Source organism: Haemorhous mexicanus, chromosome Z (assembly GCF_027477595.1).
Source record: "Haemorhous mexicanus isolate bHaeMex1 chromosome Z, bHaeMex1.pri, whole genome shotgun sequence".
NCBI classification, from domain to species: Eukaryota; Metazoa; Chordata; class Aves; order Passeriformes; family Fringillidae; genus Haemorhous; species Haemorhous mexicanus.
Window position 1 is genome coordinate 79,479,262 of NC_082381.1, and position 22,213 is coordinate 79,501,474.

General features: G+C 39.4%; 1 protein-coding gene across 1 annotated transcript in view; it reads left to right on the forward strand.

Annotated features, from left to right (window-relative positions):
• Nucleotides 1-2,731: 2,731 nt before the first annotated feature.
• Nucleotides 2,732-22,213, forward strand: part of GOLPH3 (golgi phosphoprotein 3) — a 30,268-nt gene continuing 10,786 nt past the window's right edge. Inside the window, exon 1 of the mRNA XM_059873104.1 lies at nucleotides 2,732-3,114. Coding sequence (XP_059729087.1) covers nucleotides 2,899-3,114 — 216 coding nt within the window. The 5' untranslated portion in view covers nucleotides 2,732-2,898. The remainder of the gene's footprint in view (nucleotides 3,115-22,213) is intronic.

Here is a 22,213-nt window from a genome sequence, read left to right on the forward strand (position 1 = left end):
AAAAGAGGGCAAATCAATAATATAATTAGCAACTTTTAAAAGACTCTTAAAGCAACTATTTTAAAAGACTGATTTTTACAAAACTGAAGGAATGATGAGTCCTTTGAGGGCCTTCAGGAAAGGATTAAAAAAAAAAAAAAATTATGAGCTGATAATGGACATTCCATTAGTTAACCTTTAAAACGCAATCAGGACAAAATGAAAATGTACTTAAATGCCGCAGTAATCTAGTGGGAAAGTGACAATAAATGTGACAGCCCAAACAGTGCATTCTGTTGATAAAATGGAGATGATAAAATTGCTTTAAGATAGGAATTAGAGAAAATGTAAGTCATGCTTGAATGTGAATTGAATGTAGGCACAAGGCAAATTATACATGATATGGAAATGGATATGGAAATGACAATTACTAAACTGAAATGTAAGAATTGTTAATGTTTCTGTCAGAAAATGTTTAACAGATAGCTTTACATTCTGGGAGAATAGGTAAATATTATCAGGCTTGACAAAGATTAAATTCTTTCCAGTAACAGTATGTTAAAAAAAAAAAAAAAATTAACAGCAGCACTACAGCTAAGTAATTTGTATCAGTAAGCCAGGAGAGCTTGCATACAGGTTTTTTGAAATATCTTTTTGGAACCTCTTTTTGTTCTCTAAATATGGCTCTCAATAAATGTTGCGAGATCCAAAGAACGGGAAAAAAGCTAATACAGTGACTATGTTAAAAGAAGGCAAAGGGAATGACCCGGGTTAATTACATGCCTGTTACCTGGACTGTAATCCTCAGGAAAATATCCAAGTTGCTCAGAGAGGACTAAATGAATAAATGTTTGAGTTTAATTATAACTCAGAAATTACATTTCCAGGAAACGCACTTTGTAGTGCTATTGTTGTATCTCTTCTTAGAGCAAACCTTAATTTGATAAAAATAACAGTGATGGTATATCCTTCAGCTTTGGTTTGGCATTTGAGCTGGTACAGTAGGACATTTTAATTAACAAAAAACCCAGAAAGAAAAAAAAAAAAATTCAGAATGTTGCACAGTAAGTAGACTGTGAATAATCAGCAGGCCTCAAAAACCAGAAGAGGAACAATCAGGAAACAGTTGCATGAGTGATCCAGATCCTCTGGGGATCAGGACTGTCCATCTGCTATTCTTTCTTATGCTGCACCAAATTGTCACTGAGTCACAATAGGAAGGGATGCAAGAACTGGGGGTGTGGAAAATAATGAAAGCTAAAGTCACTTCCAGAGTGACTCAGAGTGCTTGGTAAACAGGGTCCAGTTAGGAAAAAAAAAATCAAAACAACAACAAAAAATTAAAACACCAAACAAACAACTCATTAAAACCAACCATCTATTTATTGACGTATTTTATTTATATATTAAATACCTATTTTACATATCTTTGTATTTATATATCTCATAAATACAATATTGGTTAAATGCAATATTCTAACTGTGAACTAAAAAGTGTAAGCCATCCTTGCCTACAGCATGAACACCTTTATTCTGTAATAAATTACAGTGCCTGAAAACTTACATGGGACTTATTCTTGATAGGAATTTTTTTGAGTTTTTGGTGTGCCACATACAAAAGGGCTCAAGGTTTGAAAAGGTGCCCATCAACAGCAGAACTGAGGGACTCCATCTCCAAAATCTGAAGTGAAAACTGTTGAGAGCTCACCTGAGTTCACCTCACAGGTATGTGTATATATACATGGAATCATGGCATTTGGGTTGGAAAAGATCATCTCGTTTCAACCTCTGCCATGGACACAGAATCACAGAATCAGCCACAGGCTGGAAAAGACCTCTGAGATCTTTGAGTCCAGCCTGTGACAGAACACCATAGTGCCAACCAGACCACGGCACTGAGTGCCACATCCAGGCTTTCCTTAGACACCTCCAGGGATGGTGACTCCACCACCTCTCTGGGCAGTCCAGTCCAATGTCTAATCATCCTTTCTGTGAAGAAATGCTTCCTAATGTTCAGCCTGAACCTTCTCTAGCACAGCTCGAGGCTGTATCCTCTTGTCCTGCCAAGAGATCAAACCCCACCGGGCTACACCCTCCTTTCAGGGAGTTTGCAAAGAGTGATAAGGCTCCCCTTGAGCCTCCTTTTCTCCAAACACCCCCAGCTCCCTCAGCTGCTCCTCATCAGCCTTGTGCCAGACCCTTCCCCAGCTCCACTGCCCTTCTCTAAACCTCCTCAGTGTCTTGTGAGGGGCCCAGGATCGCTCACTGGGCAGTCCCAGTGTGGCCCCACCAGTGCCGAACCCAAGGGTATGGTCACTGCCCCGCTCCTGGGCCCACACACCTTCACCAGCCCAGGCTGCTCGTCGCCACATCCACCCCCGCAGTCGGACACCGTTTTCCGGCTGAGCTCGAATGGTCAGTCACTGGAACAGACTGCCCAGGGGCGTGCGGGGGTCACTATCCCTGGAGGTCAAGAGCCGCCTGGATCGGGCGCCGGTGATGTGGCTTAGGGGTTACAGGGGCAGTTCTGGGAGGACGGTTGTACTGGATAGTCTCGAAGGTCTCTTCCAACTTTAATGATTGCATGAAACCAAGCGGACTTGCGGCTGTGCAAACGAAGCACTCGGGGAAGCGCACCCCGATCCCAAAGGCAGCGCAGTGCCCGCCCCGGGTCACGGCCGCGCTCCCTCAGCCGCGGGTCCCTTTCCGGCGCCGCCCCGCCCGGCGCTGCCACATCCTCCGCTGACATCAGCCCGCGCCGCCATATTGAGCCGCCGCCGCCGCCAGCGCGGCCGCCCCGGGACCGGCCCGCTCCCCATGACTGCCCCCGGCCGGGGCGCGTAGGGCGGAGCGGCTCCAGCCCGGCCCGTCCCCTCCCCTCCCCGAGCCGCCGCCGAGCTCCGCTCTCTCCCCGCCACCATGACTTCCCTGACCCAGCGCAGCTCCGGGCTGGTGCAGCGCCGGACCGAGGCCTCCCGCAGCGCCGCCGCCGCCGATAAGGAGCGGGGCGCCGGCGGCGGCCCCGAGGATGAAGGGCGCCGGGACGAGTCCGGCGACGACGAGAAGGGCGATTCCAAGGAAACGCGGCTTACCCTCATGGAGGAGGTGCTGCTGCTGGGCCTCAAGGACCGTGAGGTGCGGCCGGGGGCGCTGGGCAGGGGGTGCCCGAGGGCACACCGGCTCTTGGGGAAGAGGAGCCCGGTGGTGGGATGGGGTCAAGGGCGCTGCAGAATGAGTGTGGCTGTGGGCTTAGGGCAGAGGGGATGTGGGACGTAATGTGCCTGGAGCCTTGGTGTTTTGGAGGAGATGGGGGAAAGGTGCACGGATTTTGGGGAGGGGGAACCCGGCAGTGTTTGTGGCGCTGCCGTTTGGTTGCGGGGTTCGCAGAGGGGCTGACATATGAATACACATGGGAGGGAATATAGAGGACCCGGAAGGATCTGGGCATGGGGACCAGGGCTTCAGGCCAGCGTCGGACTTGAGGGCCTGGGTGAACCTGGCACATTTATCCTCCTTCAACTTATCCGTGCCTCTAATGTGGGAGATCCCTCTACTCGCGTGGGTTTTGTCAGTCAGAACTCTGGTACTTAGGAGGTCCTCAAGTGCTCTAGGTTGCTGAGCAGCCCTTTTCTGTTAAGACTTTGCAGAGTAATGCATGTGAAAAGTATAAAATTGGGGGGAGAGTTATATGACAGAAATGGGCCATGAGTAATGAGAAGTGTGTCAAAATGAAGAAATGGCATTATTATATAATTTTGTATTTTTACTGATTTCATGAGTTTGCCATGGTACTGTGACTAAGTCATTGAGGAAGGTGTACTTCCACCACTGTGTTGGATTTTTTTTTTTGTTTGAAAAGGTAGTCAATATAGAAAGCACACACACTGTGGAATGAGAGTTCTGTCAGGGAAGCAGTTTAATTTGATGTGGTGTATGATTAAAGGGTAATACACCCTTATTTTAGATATGAGATACAGTATGGATTTGATTGAGTGACCAGCTTTTGTTTTTTAATTTATGTGACAAGTAAATAATTTAATCCAGTTCATTGATTTGAATGGAAGTCTCTTGAAACTCTGCCTGTTCAGAAGGTCAAGATAGTGTGGGAGAGAAGCTGGTAAGTTATATGTTCTTTGACAGGGCATTGCATCTGCAATAAATTTACTGGTTGATAGTGAATGAAGAGTGGTTTTCGTGATTAATGTTTGCTTTTTTAGCACATATCACAGCACCAAGCCTGTCTGAGTTCAAGCAGCGTTTGGACAGTAGTCTTGGGCACATGGTGTGATCCCTGGGGATGGTGCTGTGCAGGAGTTGAACTCAGTGATCCTTGTGGATTCCTGCCAACCCAGTTTATTCTGTAACTCTATGATCTGTTTATGTACCTGCTACTGTAGCATTGTATTTCTCAGACTGTGTGTTTCAGAGCATATTCTTGTAGCCCCATCATTTCAGGTGGACCTTGCCATGGAGTCCTGATAACCTCAGTAGATAGTGATCTCTGCTTCTACGTGTGAAATTGAAGGCTTGTTGAATTGAATGCACATCAGCATTTTTCCTTCTACATGCCTGAATAGTTGGGGGGAAGTAAGTTAGGAGTGGCAGGAGCGATTGCTGGCAGGATTGGTTGAGGATACCTTTCCTTGAGGAAGGTGGTATAAACTGGGTGATCTTTCAGCCTGTTTTTCGGCCAAGATTGTGTGGTAAATCTGCTGAATTGGTGGGCATTATGCTGTAAAGATCTCAAGGTAGGGAGCATTGTGTCTGCCAGGACAAATATGTGGCACAGGTCTTCATGGTGTATCAAAGTTAACATTAGGTCTAAAAGTCTACCTTTGCAATGGTGTGCATCAAAGTTATAAATTATCTGACTTTGCTAAGTGCAGCAGTGACATACATTGAAGATGATCTGTTATTCCTTTGTAGAGAAAAAGGAACTGAATGGTTACAGTGGCGTGGATATCTCTAAGTCCCTTGAGATTTTGCAGTGGAGACATCAGACACAAAGAATTGTAATTTCAGCTCTAGGGCAGGGGCTTAAATGCAGGAGCTGTAGCATACCCTCTTTGTGAGCTTTGTTAGACATGAAGCATTGGGATTTAGACCTTGGTTTTGGGTCTGCTTGTGCCCCTGTGTACAGGGCACACAATTTAAACCATTTGTCATGTGTTTTCCTTCCAAAGCTGGAAATAAAACTACAGGCTCATTTTCCAATATGAATATTTTTTGTTCTCGTTCTAATGATAAGTAAGCAGAACCAGCTTACTTTACACATCTGGAAATGTTTTTTTACAAAGTCTTTACTTCCAGTAGAACTGATTTACTGTAGCATTTGAGTGAGACTTTCTCAAGAGAGCAAGCAAAGCAGAGCAATATAGAGTCTGTAAAGTGTAATTGTGAAACTATATGAAGTCTAAGGGACAGGCAAAGGCAAGTTTATGAGATAGAAGCTTGATTGGAAGTCTGTAAATTTAAAGCTGAGAATATCCTTCCTGTTTATTCCAATAGGAGAAAACAATTTAATGTTTTCTTTAAAAAAAAATACAAGAACATATAAATAAAAAATATAAAAACAAGAACTCTGTTTTGGCCAAAGAACGTATTTTCGTATAAATAGATGCTTTCTCAGAACACTTACTGAGACATGCATTGATAACATAGCTTTCAGATTTTTAGGTAATTTTAAACACTAGTGCATATGGCTTAACTTCATATGAATTGTATACAAAGCAGCTCACATGTAGGGAGCTACCTGTATAATTTCTAAGTGTATGTGGAAGAGTCTTTGCTACTAGGAGACAGTTTTTCAGGAAGATATTTAGTGATGCATTGATGAGTTCAGTGTTTCCAGGAGATTGTTAGATAATTGCATACAAAATAGCTCACGCATACGGAGCTACCTTTATAATTTCTAAGTCTACATGGAAGGGTCTTTGCTACTAGGAGACAGTTTTTAGTGATAGAAAGATATTTAGTGATGCATTGATGAGTCTGGTGTTTCCAGGAGATTGTTAGATACTCATGTGAATCTTGTTTCCAGGGTGGTGTGTGGTGGTTGTAAACAACCACAGCAAGACTTTTGAGTTGTTGTCTGGTTGCTGCTGCAGTATGAATTCAGTGATGGGAATTTCTCGCAGCTGTAAAACAAACACACCCCCCCTCAATCCTATTCCTGACATCTGAACACAATTACCTGTATTTGTACATTCTTCTTGGACATGGCCTTTTTGTTTTTAATGTTGTGTTCCCCACCAGTTTGGCCTAATTAGGTTGTATGCCATATATGTGTTCTGATTGCTCTTTTCCACCAACAGTTCTTTTTCGGTCTATATTTTCTGTGTACACATAACTATTTTTGTATTCCAAAGTTAAGATAGGTTATAAGGGATATGAGCTGAAATATGTGCATGCTTGCATAACATGACAGATGAGGTGTCCTTGGAGGAGCAGGTAATAACCTGGAAGAAAATACATTACTAAAATTTTTCAGGGAGCCATCACAATACCTGCATGTATTTGGAAATCCTTCAGAAACATGTTTGGAAAAGACAGTCAGGTTCATCCATTTCAAACAGAGCAATAGCCAGTTGCTATAGGAATGAAAAGCATGCACTGAAATAAACCAGTGCTGTATTATTATTATTAAAAAACCAGTATTGTGATAGGATGGGTCAAAGCCACAGCAAAAGGGAGTTACTGTGTGGAACTACTGAAGCAAAAGAAGGGATTGATTAAATTGAAAGTTATATTCTAACTTATTTAAAAATGGTAGCTAAGAGATGAGTACAGGGTAGGTGTTTTATTACAGGTCCTCCTGCATCTTGTAATTCAGTCCCATAAAAGTGGAGAGGTTGTGAGGTGGTTCTGCTATGTAACTTGCTCCACTGAATTTCATCCTTGTAGGGTTTCTTCTGTTTGTGGGTTTTGGTTGTTTTTTATTTTTTCGTCCTTTTTGAAATTTTCTTTTGGTAGTTGTTGGAATCTATTCAAATATAGCAGTGCACTCATCTGCTTTTATCTTCTATACAATTGCCACAACTACACAAATTGAAGCAGCTAGGGAGACCTAGCACCTACCAAGATAAAATATTTATTTGATCTGTAACTAATTCCTGACTTGCTGAAAGAATACTCATGTAAAGTATGCTGAAAAATACCTGGCTACTGCAGTCTACTGCAAGATAAATATTTCTTAGATTTTTTACCCTTTCTTAGCTGAGGACTAAAATGTCATTTGTGGGAGTGAAGTAATGTCAAATCACTTCATTAGGTACAGAAATTATCTTGGATCTTTGTTGCTTATGTTTGGTCTTCAAAAATTTCATTTATTGCTGAAAATTTGGTTTTGCAGCATAGCTTTGTGTCCACATAGGTCAAATGAAGGTCTCCAGCTTATGATATTTTTCGTTGTATTGAAATAAGCTTTTAGGGAAGTAGTCTGCCTGCTTCAGATAGGCTATTTTGTATTGACCTGATTAGTATGAAAATGTAGTTTTCTTATTATACATTACAAATATGAGTGTCTCAATTGGTTTCTGAATTTTATATTTTAATCCTAAAGATACTTGTGTGAAAGTTGGCATAGGAATTTTGAAAACATTCAAAATGTGGGTGGTGTTTTTCCTGCTCTTAAGGTTTGACTTAGTGAAATGGATACTGTGATGTAGAAACCTTGAGAGGATTTGCCTTTGTAAGAAATTAACAGGTTTTGAAAAGTCTTCTTTGTATCCTTTTAGTCTTTTTTTTTGTCTCATGAAAACAGTTTCAGCAAGAGTCTGAATGTCAACTTAGAAGCACCCAAGTTTTGCTGGAAAATTTCTGAGACAAACAAGTGTAACTTGAAGAGGCATCCCCTGGGAATTCATTCACATTGCAGTTGAAGAGTGATGTATGAATGTGTTGAAACCTGGACAAAGGCATGCTTTTTCTCAAATGTCCAGGGCCTAATAACAACAAACTGTGTAATGTCTGTGGTGAAAAATTCTTTCTTTCATAGTTGCCTACCTTTTTGGTCTTTTTTATTTTTGTATTTCATGTCTATAGATAAATGACAGACTAGGAGAAGATAGGAGGTGTGGGAGGAGTACCCCAGTTCTCTTTGCTACAAGATGAGTAAAGTGCCTCTTTACCATACTACTGAATAAATCCTACTTTTGGGCTCCTTTGAGGATATGCTGATTTTGAGTCATTTGCATGCAGTTGGTGTGGTTATCCCTGTTTTCATAGCATGGTTAATCTGTAATTGATATTATTTTTCTATGGTTAATTTGGAGTGTGGAAAGTCCCTTTTTTATGGCAAGCTGTCTGGTGTAGGGCAAAGACAAAAACCTTGTCAGAGCATTTTTAGTAGTGCTTTCCAGTTTTTTAAGTGCTTTCAAACAGAGCTTTAACTTAAGAGCTCTTAAAAACATGCCATAACTATTCTTCCTCTCCCTTTAGCAAGCTGCTTTTATTGAACATTTTGAATAAAGTGTATATATAAGAAAGTTTTGCTCTTTACTGCTAGAAGATAAATAATCATTAAACTGAAAATAATGTTTTATATTAAAGAAGTTGTGATTTTTTCCAGGTATTCTTTAATCCTAATGTAGATAACATTTAGTTATCAACATTAACTAACATATAAATGCTATATAAATAGCATTTCTTTCCATTAGTTGAGGCCCGTGTAGTGGACTTCTTTGCAAGGGTAAATTGACCAGACTAAGTATTGCAGATAGTATATTTAAGAATTACTTTATTACAGATCAGATAATTACTACAGCACATACTCATCTCTGTGTTGCATTACTGGGAAGAGGGGATGCTTGTCTGGAGTGAATGTGCTTGGTTTCCTCTGAACAACATTTTCAGTCCATTTTTTATAAGTTTTAGTAAAAGAAGAAAATAATTAGTTAACTAGCCATGTGCAACTTTTAACAGTTTGGGGTTTTTTCTGGCTTGCAAACAGGTCCTAGATAAATTTCAGTAACTTGCTTTCTCTCAGAAATATTGATAAAATGTTACTGCAGAATGATTTCACATGCGCTTTTCAGACATAAGAATTATGAGATTGCGGATAAAATAGTTCTCAGCTGCTCTCTTCCTCCAAGTACACTGTGTGTAAGCCTGGATGAGTAGAAGCACATGTGAGTAGCAGCACAAAATCATTGTGCCGTTGGTCTGAGTGTGAATCAGCATTGTGCATGCCAAGTCTTTCCCACCTCCCCCAGTAAAACCTATACTAAACTGCCGCATTTCACCTTTTTTTTTTCTTTTTTCTTCCCGTGTTTGTAGTGGTCTGTTGAGATAATAAACCCTACAAGCGAGGTCTTTATATAGGTGCTATTTTCAAAGCTCTGTTTTTATTTGTGTATGTTACCAGATTTGTTCATCGCCCTGGGAAATTAGTTGTCAGGCTTTTTACATATCTTTCTGTTGCTGATACTCTTTTAAGCACTTGTAAGCTGCTTTTTGCTATATATTTTCTAGTCATCTGCCTTTATGGTCTTACCAAATAGCATGATGTAGTTATGTTATTTAGAGTCCTTAGCTGCCAGACTGTCTTTTGTACATGGTTTATACTGGGATGTTTGTTTTTAGCTTGTCATTCTTGTACAGCACAGCACATTGCACTTCCATGTTTTTTTGTTTCAATAGACACTTGATTTTACTGTGGTACTTCCACAGCAGTCTCTACCACGAGAGAAGCATTCTGTATGTATTACGTTGTAATTTCAGTATTCTGTCTTCTGCAGTGCACAGTGACCAGGCAAGTATATGACACTCATTGTGTAGCTTGAAGTAAATGTCAGGTGTATGTTCTGTCTGTACTGATCACTCAGGGAGGGCTAACTGCAACTACACTGCTTGAGCTGGATTTTTAAATGGTACTCCTGCTTTAGCAGCTTCTGCAAACTATGCCTGAGATTCTCAGTTTACAATTAGTATGTGTTAAATGCTAAAAAGGAGGAACTTGTTCCTTTTGATGTGAGAACAGTGCAGTGGGTGGACTTTTTATTTAACCCCATAACAATGATGTTGACATGGCATTATTATGAGTTACTCTGTTTCTTGAAGATTGCTTGCACCTGAACAAGTGAAAGAAGTGAGGAACTAGAAGCTTGTTCTGGAAAGAACTGAAAGGAAGATGGACGATATTTTGACTAAGAATAGAGGAATCTCTCTCCATTATGTACATGCTTTTTTAAAGACCCAAACCACAATTCTAGAATTCTATCCACATTAATGACCAGATGCATATTAATCAAAATTAAGCATTGTGCACCTCCCCACTTTGAAATAATACGGTGTTTTACACTGTGTTTTTAATTGTGTCTGCTGTAAAAGGTAGAAGAGATGGAAGGTGTAGATGTTTTATGTAGGTGCAGATACACTCTATATATAAACCTGGAGGACAGAATTATAATTTTAATAAATGTGGCCTGCTTAGTCAAAATTAGTGAAATCTCCACCTCTTATTTAGTCAGCCTATAAGGGGCCTGGTTTGTCTGTATCAGAAAGACATACTAGATTCAGGTTTTTCCTTTTGTTTTTAAGAGAAGCGTACTGGACCTGTATGCTGTAGAGTTAATTTTTGTCATAGCATCCAATATGGTGCCATGTTTTTTATTTTTGACCAAAACAATGCTGATAACACAAAACTGTGGTGATAACACACACCCTGTGCTTTCTGTTGCTGAGCAGTGTTTGCACAGCATCAAGGCCACCTCTGTTTCTCACTCTGCCCACCCCTTTAGTGGGGAGTGGAAGAGGCTGGGAAGGGGCACAGCCAGGACAGCAGACCCCAGCTGACCAGAGGGGTACCTTAGGCTAAGTGGTGCCATGGTCAGCAATAAAAAGAGAGCGGAGAGAGCAGGGTGGGTGGTCATAGCCAAGGGACTACCTGGGCATCAGTCTGCTTGTGGTAGGTGGTAAGCATTTGGCATCACTTAATTTTGTTTTTTCACTTAAGGTCTTCCTTTTCTGTCCCCCCATGCCAAAGTGACTGAGGGAACAGTTTTATGGGACTTAGCTGCCACCAAGGCTTAGCCCAGCACTAGGGGACACTAAATTCTACTTAAACAGTTCTTTCATATAAATGTTAGATTTTATGTTCCATAACAATAGGAGGTAGAGTAGAAATCAGTTTGTTGAAGTCGAAGGTTTTTGAGCAAACTAATTACGTCTTAATTTTGCACCAATATGAAGAATAGAGATTGGACACTGAAGGAAGGTGGCTTTGCAAGAGTCATGCAAATAATTGAAGTCATTATCTGCTTGTGTATACAGTTAATCATGAAGAAAGTTAGGCTTCTAAGTTTGTCTTTTCATTTCTAAATGAGCAGTCAGACTCTTAAATGTTGATTTAATCAGAGGTCTCATAAGGGTTCAGCAGTGTGTGTGTGCTAGTTGCCTCCTCTTTAGAAAATTTATGTTTTTTATTATCTCCATTTTAATGAGAGATGTGCCTGTGTAACGTGTGTGTGTATGTGCTTGAAAACATGGGCAATAACATCTTGCTTTAGTGCTGCAGTGCCTGACAGCTGCTGCTGTGTGTTACTTATTCCTAAATGCAGTGGCAGGTTAATCAAATACCTGACAAGTTCCTTGTCAAGAGTACTGTGCTTTGTAGAATATGTAAGTATGCTTTCCTAAAGTATTTCCGTGTTTGACTGTCAGAACATTTCAGAGATTTCCCCCACTAACTTATCTTCTATTTATAACTGGACTACAATTTATGTTCCAGTAAAAGGCTAATGATTTCATTTGCATTAAAAGAGGAAATTAAGAGGGGCTGGAGTAAAACATCAGAGTCCTTGCCTTGTAGTATTCCAGTAATAAACACTTCTGCACTCTGGCTTGACTTTTTCTTCTTAATTTTCAAAAGTTTCGTAAGTTAGGATGTACCATTAGGTGTTCCTGCAAGTTTCTGGGTTGAGAAGGTGGTGGCTTACTTGAAAGGTCAGATTTGCAGGAAGGAGCTATCTAGTATAGGTTGAAAAAGACCTAATGTAATGTGAAGAGGAATCCAGTTTATTTAAATTGCACATGATTGAAGTTTGAATATTTTTCCTTTGACACATGAGAAAATCCAGAGTATTCTATAGCAGTGTCTTACTTGAATATTTTTTTAGTATTTACACATTTTGGGCATCTTGTTTTTATCTTTTTAGTATTATTACTCTGTTTCCTGATGGCACTAACTTTGAGAGTAGCTGTTGACCCCTGAAAGTCATAGAGGCCCAGCAGAGAGACCTTGACAAATCAGAGGGTTTGATTCCACCAGCTGTGTGAAGCTTAACAAGGGCAAGTGCCAGATTCTCTGCAGCTGGGATGGGGCAACCCCGGATGTGGGGAGGAGTGAGATTCTGGAGATGCCTCAGGCACATGGCGGGATTGTTTGGGGTGTTCTGTGCAGGGCCAGGAGTTGGGCTTGGTGATCTTTGTGATTCCCTTCCACCTAAGGTTATGGATACAGGATATGATAGGTTATGATGCTGTGATTTCTGAGGGATGACTGGTAAAAGAGACCAATGTCTCCTAAAATTATTTTGTTTTCAGAATGTCATCAAAATGTTTTTTCCAGCTATTTCTTTTACTGTATCTGAAATTCCTTTGTTACCCATTTTAAAGATATCTGAAAAATGAAACTCCCACTTTTGGTAATTAAATCTGTTGTTTGTCTATATAATACATAGAAAATAGCCTTCACTGAATGCACCCATTTCAAGTGAAGCTGGGTCATGTATTTAACCAAATGTTTTAAAACAGGTTGGTCTGTAGAAGCAGTGAAAATCACTCTGACAGACAGTAGGTGTGAAAACCATTTAGTAAGGAAAATGGAGGGTTAGTCTTTTTGAATTTGGTAATAATTAAGAATTTTATTGAAACATGTTGTCTGAACCAAAATTCAGTTTTGTGTTTCAGGATTGCTTAGTGTCTTGGAGAAAAAAATGTGTGTGTTCTCAGCTTAATTATCATTCTTGTATTCCAGAATTTTTTGTCTGTCTTGTTTGATAAGTCCATTGATGGGGAAAAGATTGAAACTGTTATTGAAGAGTTGTTCAAGCAAGACACCCTAGCCCTGACATTTTATTTTATTTTCGGCTAAGGCCACACAGTTCCTTGCCAAAAGAAGTTGATCTGGGACTTGCCAAAGAATGCTGCCAGAAAAGCTCTACTAGGTTTTCTGTTTAAATCTATCTGCCATTGTGCAGCACTGTAGTATCGTGGAGTATGAGATTTTCTTAGAGGTAATAAGTTGATAGCTATTAAGAGCTAATAAACAGAAATATATATGTTGAATGTATATTAGAAAGTAAGAATTGCTGGGTCATTAAAGCATATGCATAATTTGACTGTGTCAACTCGTATTGTTTGAGACTTACTGCCTGCTGCAGCTTCTGTGCTGTGATTACATTCAGGTTGATATAAATTGCAGTAACCTTCATTGGAAAGAAAAGATCTTTTTGGTTCCCTGAAGATGAAAATGGATCAGTTCATATAAGATACCTGTGATGAGAACAGTCTTTCTTTACCTTGAGAATTCAAGTAATTTTGGACATTCCAGCCTGTGTTCAGTGAATGTTGCAATAGTTTTTCCTTTTCCTCATCTTCTGTAATTGTTTTCTGTTGTTTGCATTTTCCCCACATTCCCTTAAATATGTTTAGTTAGGCTGGCAGAAAGACTCTTAATTGTTTCTTGCTGGACTTCGAGGTGCTTTATATGTTTATTCCATATAAGGCTCCTGAAGCAAAGTCAGAGGTTTGCAGATGTCTGTATAAGGACCCAGCTGAGGTGGAACAAATGGTGGCTGGCTGCAGGAGAGAAGTTCTAGCATTGACCAGCATTTCTGTTTGTCATTGAAAACTTGGAAAAGTTTGTGGACTTTTTTGATTTTTGTGTTCTTGAATTACAAGACCAGTTTGCCTGCTGTTATGCTGTGAAGCTTGTTGTAACAGTATGCTGGAAGGAAAGACTTCCTTTTTTTTTGTTTGCTTTTTCAAGAGGTTTCCTTATTTCTAAGGGATAATCTAAAATTTATGTAATTTAAGTTTTTGACTGAAAAAGTCAGGTGTCAGATTTGTTGGACAAATACTTTATAAAACATGCTCGGTATTAAGTTAAGCATCTATAGCATCAGTCTTGCTGACTCTGACCCCATTCAAGAAATGCAAAACTGTACTAGTTGTTCCTTATAGAGTGATGACGTTCCTAAATAAATAACTTTTAACATCTTTTCATATCTAGAGAATCCATAAACTTATTGCTGTTTTATTGCTCAGTAACTCAGTTCCTGACTTTGATTTGCCTGAGATTTCTGCTTGCATTTGTGTTATTGCAAAGAAGAGGTTTGCTTACCTGCAACAGTGTCAGACTGTTTATCTTTCTGCAATCAGCAGTTCCAGTCAGCAGTTTCACCTTCAGCTAGAAAGGATAGGAACAGAATCAGGTACAGGTGTTAGAAGACAATGCTCCATACTGTTCTTTGTCCTCTCCTAGTGCTGTCAGCTGGTATCTCCATTTAATCCAAGAGGACATAGTGTTTCTGTTATAGAAGAATGCTGGTGATAAATGCTTAAAATTAGGCTTTTGGGTCACCAGAATGAATTGAAATTCTATGCTAAAATGTTATTTATAATAAGTCAAGTACTGTTGTTATCCTTTCTCTATATGTTCTGCTTATATTTTGTACTTTGCCTGTTTGGATTTGGGAGCACCTCTAAGGAGATGTGTTGTAGAAGTTCTTCAGGAAATATAAGTGCTTTTGAAAATTCAAGGTAATGTTAGTAGTTGTTGAGACACTACATAAGGGAAATGGTGTATTAAGATGATAGTTATCTTTTTTGAGAATATGATAGCCCAGTGCCTTTCACTCCACTCATATTCTTCATTAAAAATCAAAATACTTTTAGGCAGTGTGTGTTTCATAAGCAATCATAGCTGTGAAGCAGATTAAAGTTGTAAAGTTGCTTGTGACCAATTCTTACATTGGAGATAGGATGTAGGGGGAAGGAAGCAGACATCTCTGACATGAAAACTGTTGCAGACCAAAGTTCCTAATAACTCTTCACCTGCTGCAGAGCACCTGGACAGTGTATGCTGTTAATCCTTTCCCTTCTGTTCTCCCCAGCTGTCTCTCTGTCATCACAAAACTACTACTTCAGGGAGTAACTTGTTGACTATAAAAGTGACAATTCTGTCACAATTATGATTAAGTCCATTATGAAATACAACTTGCCACAGCCTTATCTATTTCAAGATAAATTGTCTCTGCTTGTCTTTTGCAGTAGGCTTCAAATGGGTGACAGATGATGATTTTATATTATTATGTTCTCTCTGTGCTTTGTGTTGGCTAATAATAACGTAGTAGGCACCTCTGAAAGAACTTGCTGTTGGTTCAGAGAATCAGAAAGGGATGCTATTGCTGCCTTGTCAGATTTAAATAAAATAACTTGAACTTATGATCATTAGGGTTGTCATTGCTGAAGTCCAAAATAGGGAACTGAAAGTTATGATGAATATTGCATGATACCTTAAGCTTTATGCTTTTTGTCTTTTTTGAGCATATTTTGGTCATGAGTGGCTTCAGCAAAAGTATCCCAATTACATACAACTTTTTTTCCTCTGTTCTTTGTCCCAAAGACTAAGTTCTAGCTGAAACTATTCAGGTTATAAAAACTATTCAGGGTTAGAATGCAGTTTATCTATTGAAGTGGGTTGTCACGGAACGGGATGCTGTTACATTTTGCTGTCTGTCCCAACCACATTCTTTCACTTTTCCATGCTGTCTCTGAAATTTGTTCACCTGCATGGTGAATCAGGTGAGGAAAATGTCAATTAGCTCTCAGAAAGACCGCTTGCTCATCTGGCTGACTACACAAATGCTGCTGTGGGCTCAGGCAAGAGCACAGCAGTGTGCTTCCATGGAGTGAAGAAATGCTTTGTCTTCATCAGCAGTTCAGGCTTTGGACTGCTTCCTTGGTTTAGTCCTCAAATGGCTAAAAATGAAGCTATGAGGAAGGACATACCTTCTCCAGTTACATGCAAGGTTTTGTGCAAGGCTAAAATGAGATGTGGTGACATTGATTTGAAAGGTCAGTAAAACTGAAATGAATCTCTCCAAGGTAAAAAGTAGTGATTCACAAGGGTTGCTTGTGCTGGGAAAGTAATTGAACTCTGGGGTATTGTTTTGTCCTGTTTCTTTTCCTGCTGTTTTTCCCCTGGTGCTTCTCCTTGCTACTCTTAGTACCTCTAAGAAAAGAAATATATCTCAGAATTAACTACACACAGTGAGCATGCAGGTACATTTTTCTTCCATGACATTGCTTCACTGCTTTATAAATGCTATATGTAAGTAGACTCTTTTCTAATTGTGCTATTCAAACTGAAAAGCAGCTCATATAAAATTTATACCAGCAGATGACTCAATTTACCTTTTCCAGTCCTACAGCTGTTCTGAACTGACTTTGAAAAGTTTTTTTTCCAAGTTCTACATTCAGTTTAGTTAGTCCATCTTAGGCTTAGATTTCTTGACAACTGTGTCCTCTTATGCTTATCTAAACGGTAGGACTGAACATTGTGGTTTTATCTGTCCCCAAACTATATGTTTATTATTCTGGCATGTGTGTTTGGCAAGGGCCCCTAATTGTCCCCAGTAACTTCCCCTAATGCCAGCAAGGGTGGCGAATTTTCCAGTCTGTTTCTCATCTGCGATTTCTGAGAACAGAAAAATAGTCTGCTGCACATTGGAAAGAATAGCAAGGAAGAAACACCTGTTTGGGAAAGCTCAACACTTTCTTGTATATAAACAAACCCATAGTTTTGTGTCTCAGAGCTTTTATGTTGCTACCCCCAACAGACTGTTTGAGTGCCATCTATGCAGAAGAAAGGAAAGTAACAGCAAACTCCAGCAAGTTTGGGAAGTCTGATTTTTATCTTTTATCATCTAGGAGGAGTTTTTTGCAATTTTTTTGCTGAAATACTATTGTAATAGAGAACAGGGTACCTGTAAATTCAGAATTTACTGTTTACTAATGTGAAAGCTTTCCTTAACCTGGATTGTGCCTCCTAGCTGAGAATACCAGAAGCTAAGGATTTGACCTCAGAGCTGGGACTCCTGAACTCCTCAGGTGTTTTAGTTGTACACTTCTGCTTTCTGTTAGTTGGCCAGCTTCCCTTCTGATTGAGCTACCACAGCTGGAGAGAGTTTAACCAATATTTTATTTGTTTCATTTGGACATGAAGTTTCAGAAATTGCATTATTTACCAAATTTCAAAGTCTTTTTGTTTGTTTCTTTCATAATAGAAAAATTTGGAGTTTCCTGAGAATAGGAATTCAAGGGTTTGGGTAGCTGTAGTGATGTTTCTCCTTTAGAAGTTCCCTTCAATTGTTTGGTTTATTTCAATTGTTTATTATAGATATTTTAGTTCTGTGTTTTGGTAGAGGGTGCTAGGTGAGGGTCTAAGGGGTACTATTGAGTTTGAATTTAAAATGAAAAGGCTTTTAGTAAGAGAAGCATAGACTGGGCGGTATTATGTGCATTATCCAAGAGAAACTTCTCTTGTGGTTCCTCATAAATGTAAATTGAGTCTGAGTCAGGGCCAAAACTTCAACCTAACACTGACCTGTAATAATAAATACAAGGGTGTGTGGATCTGAGGATGGGCCTGAGGGACCTGTTATGCTAAAATAAAGAAATACTTCATTTCTTTGGAGAGTAGGCATCAGTAACCCACAAGTTATCCTCACATACTGTTACATGACTTTATGATGCTTTTTTAAAAGCCCCTGATTTCCAATTGCAATGGCTCTGTGATCTGCAAAGTAATCTGCAGTAGCTTGAGACTCTTTGGATTAGAATGCATTGGCAGCTGCCATCTGTGTTCTGTAAACAGCTGCCCTTAACCACATGAGTTAAACACATCATATTTACTTATATTACCATGCCTGTATTTTGAAGCCTCAAAGTTGTAACTCTGCAAGCATTTAGCTTTTCTTTCTCTTGAATCTGGGGTATTTTCATGGATTTTTTACTGTGCCTTGCTCCTTTCTTGTTTGTGCTAGGTATAGTAGAACTGCTGTTCACCTATTCTGAGTTAACTGAAGAAGGGGAGAAAGAATGTATATTTCTGTAGTGGGAAGAGATTTTTAACAACTCTAATAAATAAAACAAAGTATTCTTGAGTAAAAGGTTACCCAGTCTTTTCTGAGACTTTTGTTCTATGTTTTATTAAGAAAGTTTTCTTTTTCTTTTTTTTTAAACTTGGTAATCCATTATGGAGTACTTAATAAACGTGAAATGTTTACAGCTTAATTGCATTTTTTGTACTGTTACTGCTGGATAACTTCAAATTGCATGTGGGAAACAGAAAATAGTGGTGCCGATTCAGTGGGGTCTTTCTGTTTGTTTTTTTAGTTATTTTTTGTTTGCTTGTTTCAAATAGAGTTAGTGTGACAGTAGCCTGGAAGCTGTGAGAGTCATTGATCTGTGAAGGTTGGTTGCTTTGTGCTTAAGTGAAATGATTTTCAAGTTTTGTGCAAGTCCTAAAGCAGCCTTAATTGTGTAGAAATTGCTAACATGGCACCCAGGATCTTGAGACACATCTGATCGTTTTTGGTCTTCTCACTCTGATTTTTTTACATACTTATGAAATTATAGTGATCATGGCTGCAGTGCCCTGTTGGATCACAGATAAGGTGTTAGCAATCTGGTTTAAAGAAAGGAAAAGTTACAAACAACCTTATGAATTTATAATCTCTTGGGTAACTTAATGTCTCTAAAGAGACAAAGTAGAAGCAGGAACTGGAAAGTAAGGTAGTTTTGGTAATTGGCCTTTGTTATACAATAGACTGTTTAATAGTTGGCACTTTCAAGTGATTAATGAATAACTAAACAGGAATACCTGTGTGAGCTGGAAGTGGGGAGAAGGCAAATGAATAGGAGAAAGTGAATAAATGCCATAGGAGCTGGTGGGAAAGAAATGGCCTAATGAACATGGATTTTAAATAACTTATTCCTAAAGTAGAAAGAGGATCTTAGTCTCAGCTCTGTGCATTGCCATACCTGGGTGGAAAATCTGAGCTTTCAAAGTTAATATGGAAACAAGTATTTAGTGTAAACTTTATTCTATTTTCCCTTTTTGCTTGTCTAGCAAAACTAGTTTTTTGCTGAAAGTTTCTAGGTCAGGTCTGACGAAAAATGCTTTTGTGCTGTTTGTGTGTAAATAAACATGACAGTTGTAAACAGCTTTTTTATCTTTGAGTCATTGTAGATTTAAAATTTTGTCTTGCAAGCTATTCATAGCTTAAAGTGCTCTTCTAGTGTGATTGCTGTCAGATAACAATAATCTCCTGCTTTTTAAGTCTTACCTCCTGCTGCTTAGCAACTTTAATTAAATAAGTATTTCTTAAAGTTAGAGAGTTTATAAAGCTGCAGAGAGTTTATAAAGACTTGCAGGAAGATGAAGTAAAAATACTTGGTATTGTATTTGTGAGAAAACTACCACTGTTTAAGAGCACTGAATAGTAGAATGAGTTGCATTTCTGCACAGTGGTGTTTGATCTTCAGTCAAGTGTTTTGAGACTGCTAGGAATTGAAATAAATGAACAGTTTTAAAAACTGTGTCCCTGTCTTGTTCTGTGTGCTGTAATGAGCAGTGGACAGGTTATATTCAGGGAGACGGGATCAGGATGACAATTCCCCCAGTGGACATTGACTTCATCCTGGTCCATGTGTAACCACAGATTGGTTGCTGTCTGTCAAACTTCATTATTGTTATTGTTTTTTAAAGAAGTTTTAAAATTTTTTTTAAATGTCTGTCTTCCTATTAAAACAATTGAGTGGAAAAACAGAATAGAAATTGGCTACTGACTCCTGACCTGTGAGCTAGCTTGGTTTATCATCTTTTAGCCCTTGTTTCTTTACAAACAGTGCATTACTCTATTTTGCCATTCTACCTCTCCATAAATTATTATCTCCACCCCTTTTTTCTCTTTTTTTGCATCTTTTCAAGTTATGCTATATACCAATATTTATTGGAATAAAATCCCAATATTGCTGGGTGGAATGTGCCTGGGCTCATCCGGCCCTGCTCTGGACCAAAGGCGGCAGCTGTGGTGTTTCGCCTCAGAGACACCTTTGGCTGGCTGGCAGTTGCAGTTAGGCACTCGGAATGAGTCTAGGCAAAGTAGAAACTCAGTTTACCTCTAGTGGAGAAGGTTCAGGCAACAGCGAAGAGGAAAGGGAGCGGATTCCACCAGAGGGTTAAATCCAGAGTTTTATTCCAGGGTCACAGAGCTCTGAATCTTGGTAACAGCTCCAACAGAATACTGACCGCATGGTTTCGGTGTCTTTTAAGCCCACAGGGAGGGGGGAGGGAAAGGATAGGTGAGCCACCAACTAGGTGGGAGGGGGAGGGTCTCAGTGGACAATGACACCTGGACAAGCTAATGACCCCAGGTCTGGGAACATCTTTTGAACTTCTGCCAATCACACGATGCCCTTGCTGGTATGTGGAGCTTGATGTACATCACTTTGGAAAGGGGGCAAGGGGGAGGGGAAGGAAGAGGTTGGCACACCTGAGAGGAGCTAGGACAGGTTATTGCTTCACACCGCAACAAATATTAAAGTAGGTGTCAAGAAGTTGTTTGGAATATCAAAGATAAGTGTCTCCCATTCAGTTCTAGTTACTCCAGAAAGACTGAGTTAATTTAAAGGATGATTTAGTTAGACTGATATGTGCTGATATTCTGTGAAAGTTCCTTTGGTTGTCTGGTATCTTTGCATTAGGTGTCAAAACCACCCATTCATCTACCAGAACTATCTGGAAAGATCAGTTTAATGGATTGAAAAGAATCCCTTTCCTAACTCTGTTAATAGCTGTACAATTTCTATGTGTGGAAATATAATGTTCCTTCTCTAGAGGATCACCTGTGAACTCTGAACCTGCGGGGCAGAAGGAAAATAAGAAGATGGTGGCAACAGAATCCATTCTCATGGCTTCACTGTCATCCAACCCACCAAAACAAGCAGCTCCATTTATGAAGGATGTAATATTTTTCAGCTGGCTTTCAGGATTAGTTGGTTAAAAATTTTGGGTGGTTCTGCAGTCTCCATCCTTGGAAGCTTTTGAGACATGCTTGAATAGACCCCTGAGCAACTTGATCTGAATTCATAACTGAGCCTGCTTGCAGCTGGAGGTTGGACCAGAGACTCATGTGGTCATTTTTGACCTGACTTATCTTAAAAGCGAGCCTGCATTTCTCTGCAACCCTCAGCCTATGGCCATCCATGTTAACTACTGGAACAGAGGAGTTTACATCTGGTAATTGGTGCTGGGAGTGATGTAGTTAAAGTCACTTCATTGAAAAATAGTAATTTAAAAAATAAATTCATCTTTCATTGCTAAAAAAAGGGAACAAGCATCAGCAGTTTGTTTGCATAATAATCTGAGACTTTCTATGAGTATAAAGAAGTGTAAATTTATTGTGCCTGTGAATTTGTGCCGTAGATTTTTAGTTTACGTATATTGTCTGACTTCAAAAATTATTATTAAAGAGACTGGCTGGAAATAGAATGTAGGAGTCATATCTCTTCCCGCTCAACCAAATACTGCACTTTATTGTGTGTGTTATTTGGCAAAAAATGTCTGGTGACAACCAAAATCTTAATTACGCAATGGCAATATAGGAGTAGCTGATACCTGCAAAGTATCAGCTCTAGAGTAGAAGGCTGATCAGATAACTTCTCAAATGCCTTTTCAAACTCATATTTATGGTGTTTTAAACAAATATATGGGACCTATTTCAGTAATTACTTTAGAGATTAAGGGCTTTTGTAGACTTTTCATAAGTATTGGTCATCTATATAATACAGCTCTTGAAAATAGCTGAGTGCAAAATTGAAACAAGTATTCTCACATTCCTGGAAAGCTGTAATTGATGGCATTAGTTAGAGACTGGTTTGTAAATTTAGTTGACTTAAAAATTGTGCCCCTTATATCTATATGTTGGCAGCTTTCATCTGCAAAAATAATAAAATTGACTTGCTTTTGTTTTAAGCTAGTCCTGGTTATTGGTTAAGACAAATTTATGAAAAGCAGTCTTGGGACTTTAGCTGGTCAGAGGGACCCCGAGATACGTTAGAAAGTCTCTTTTCCCAGCCAGGCAGTTGAAGGAGTCAGAACTCTCCAGTTCTCAGTCTCAAGGCCATTTATTGTTTCTTTTCTATAAAATTCTTTTTCCTGGCC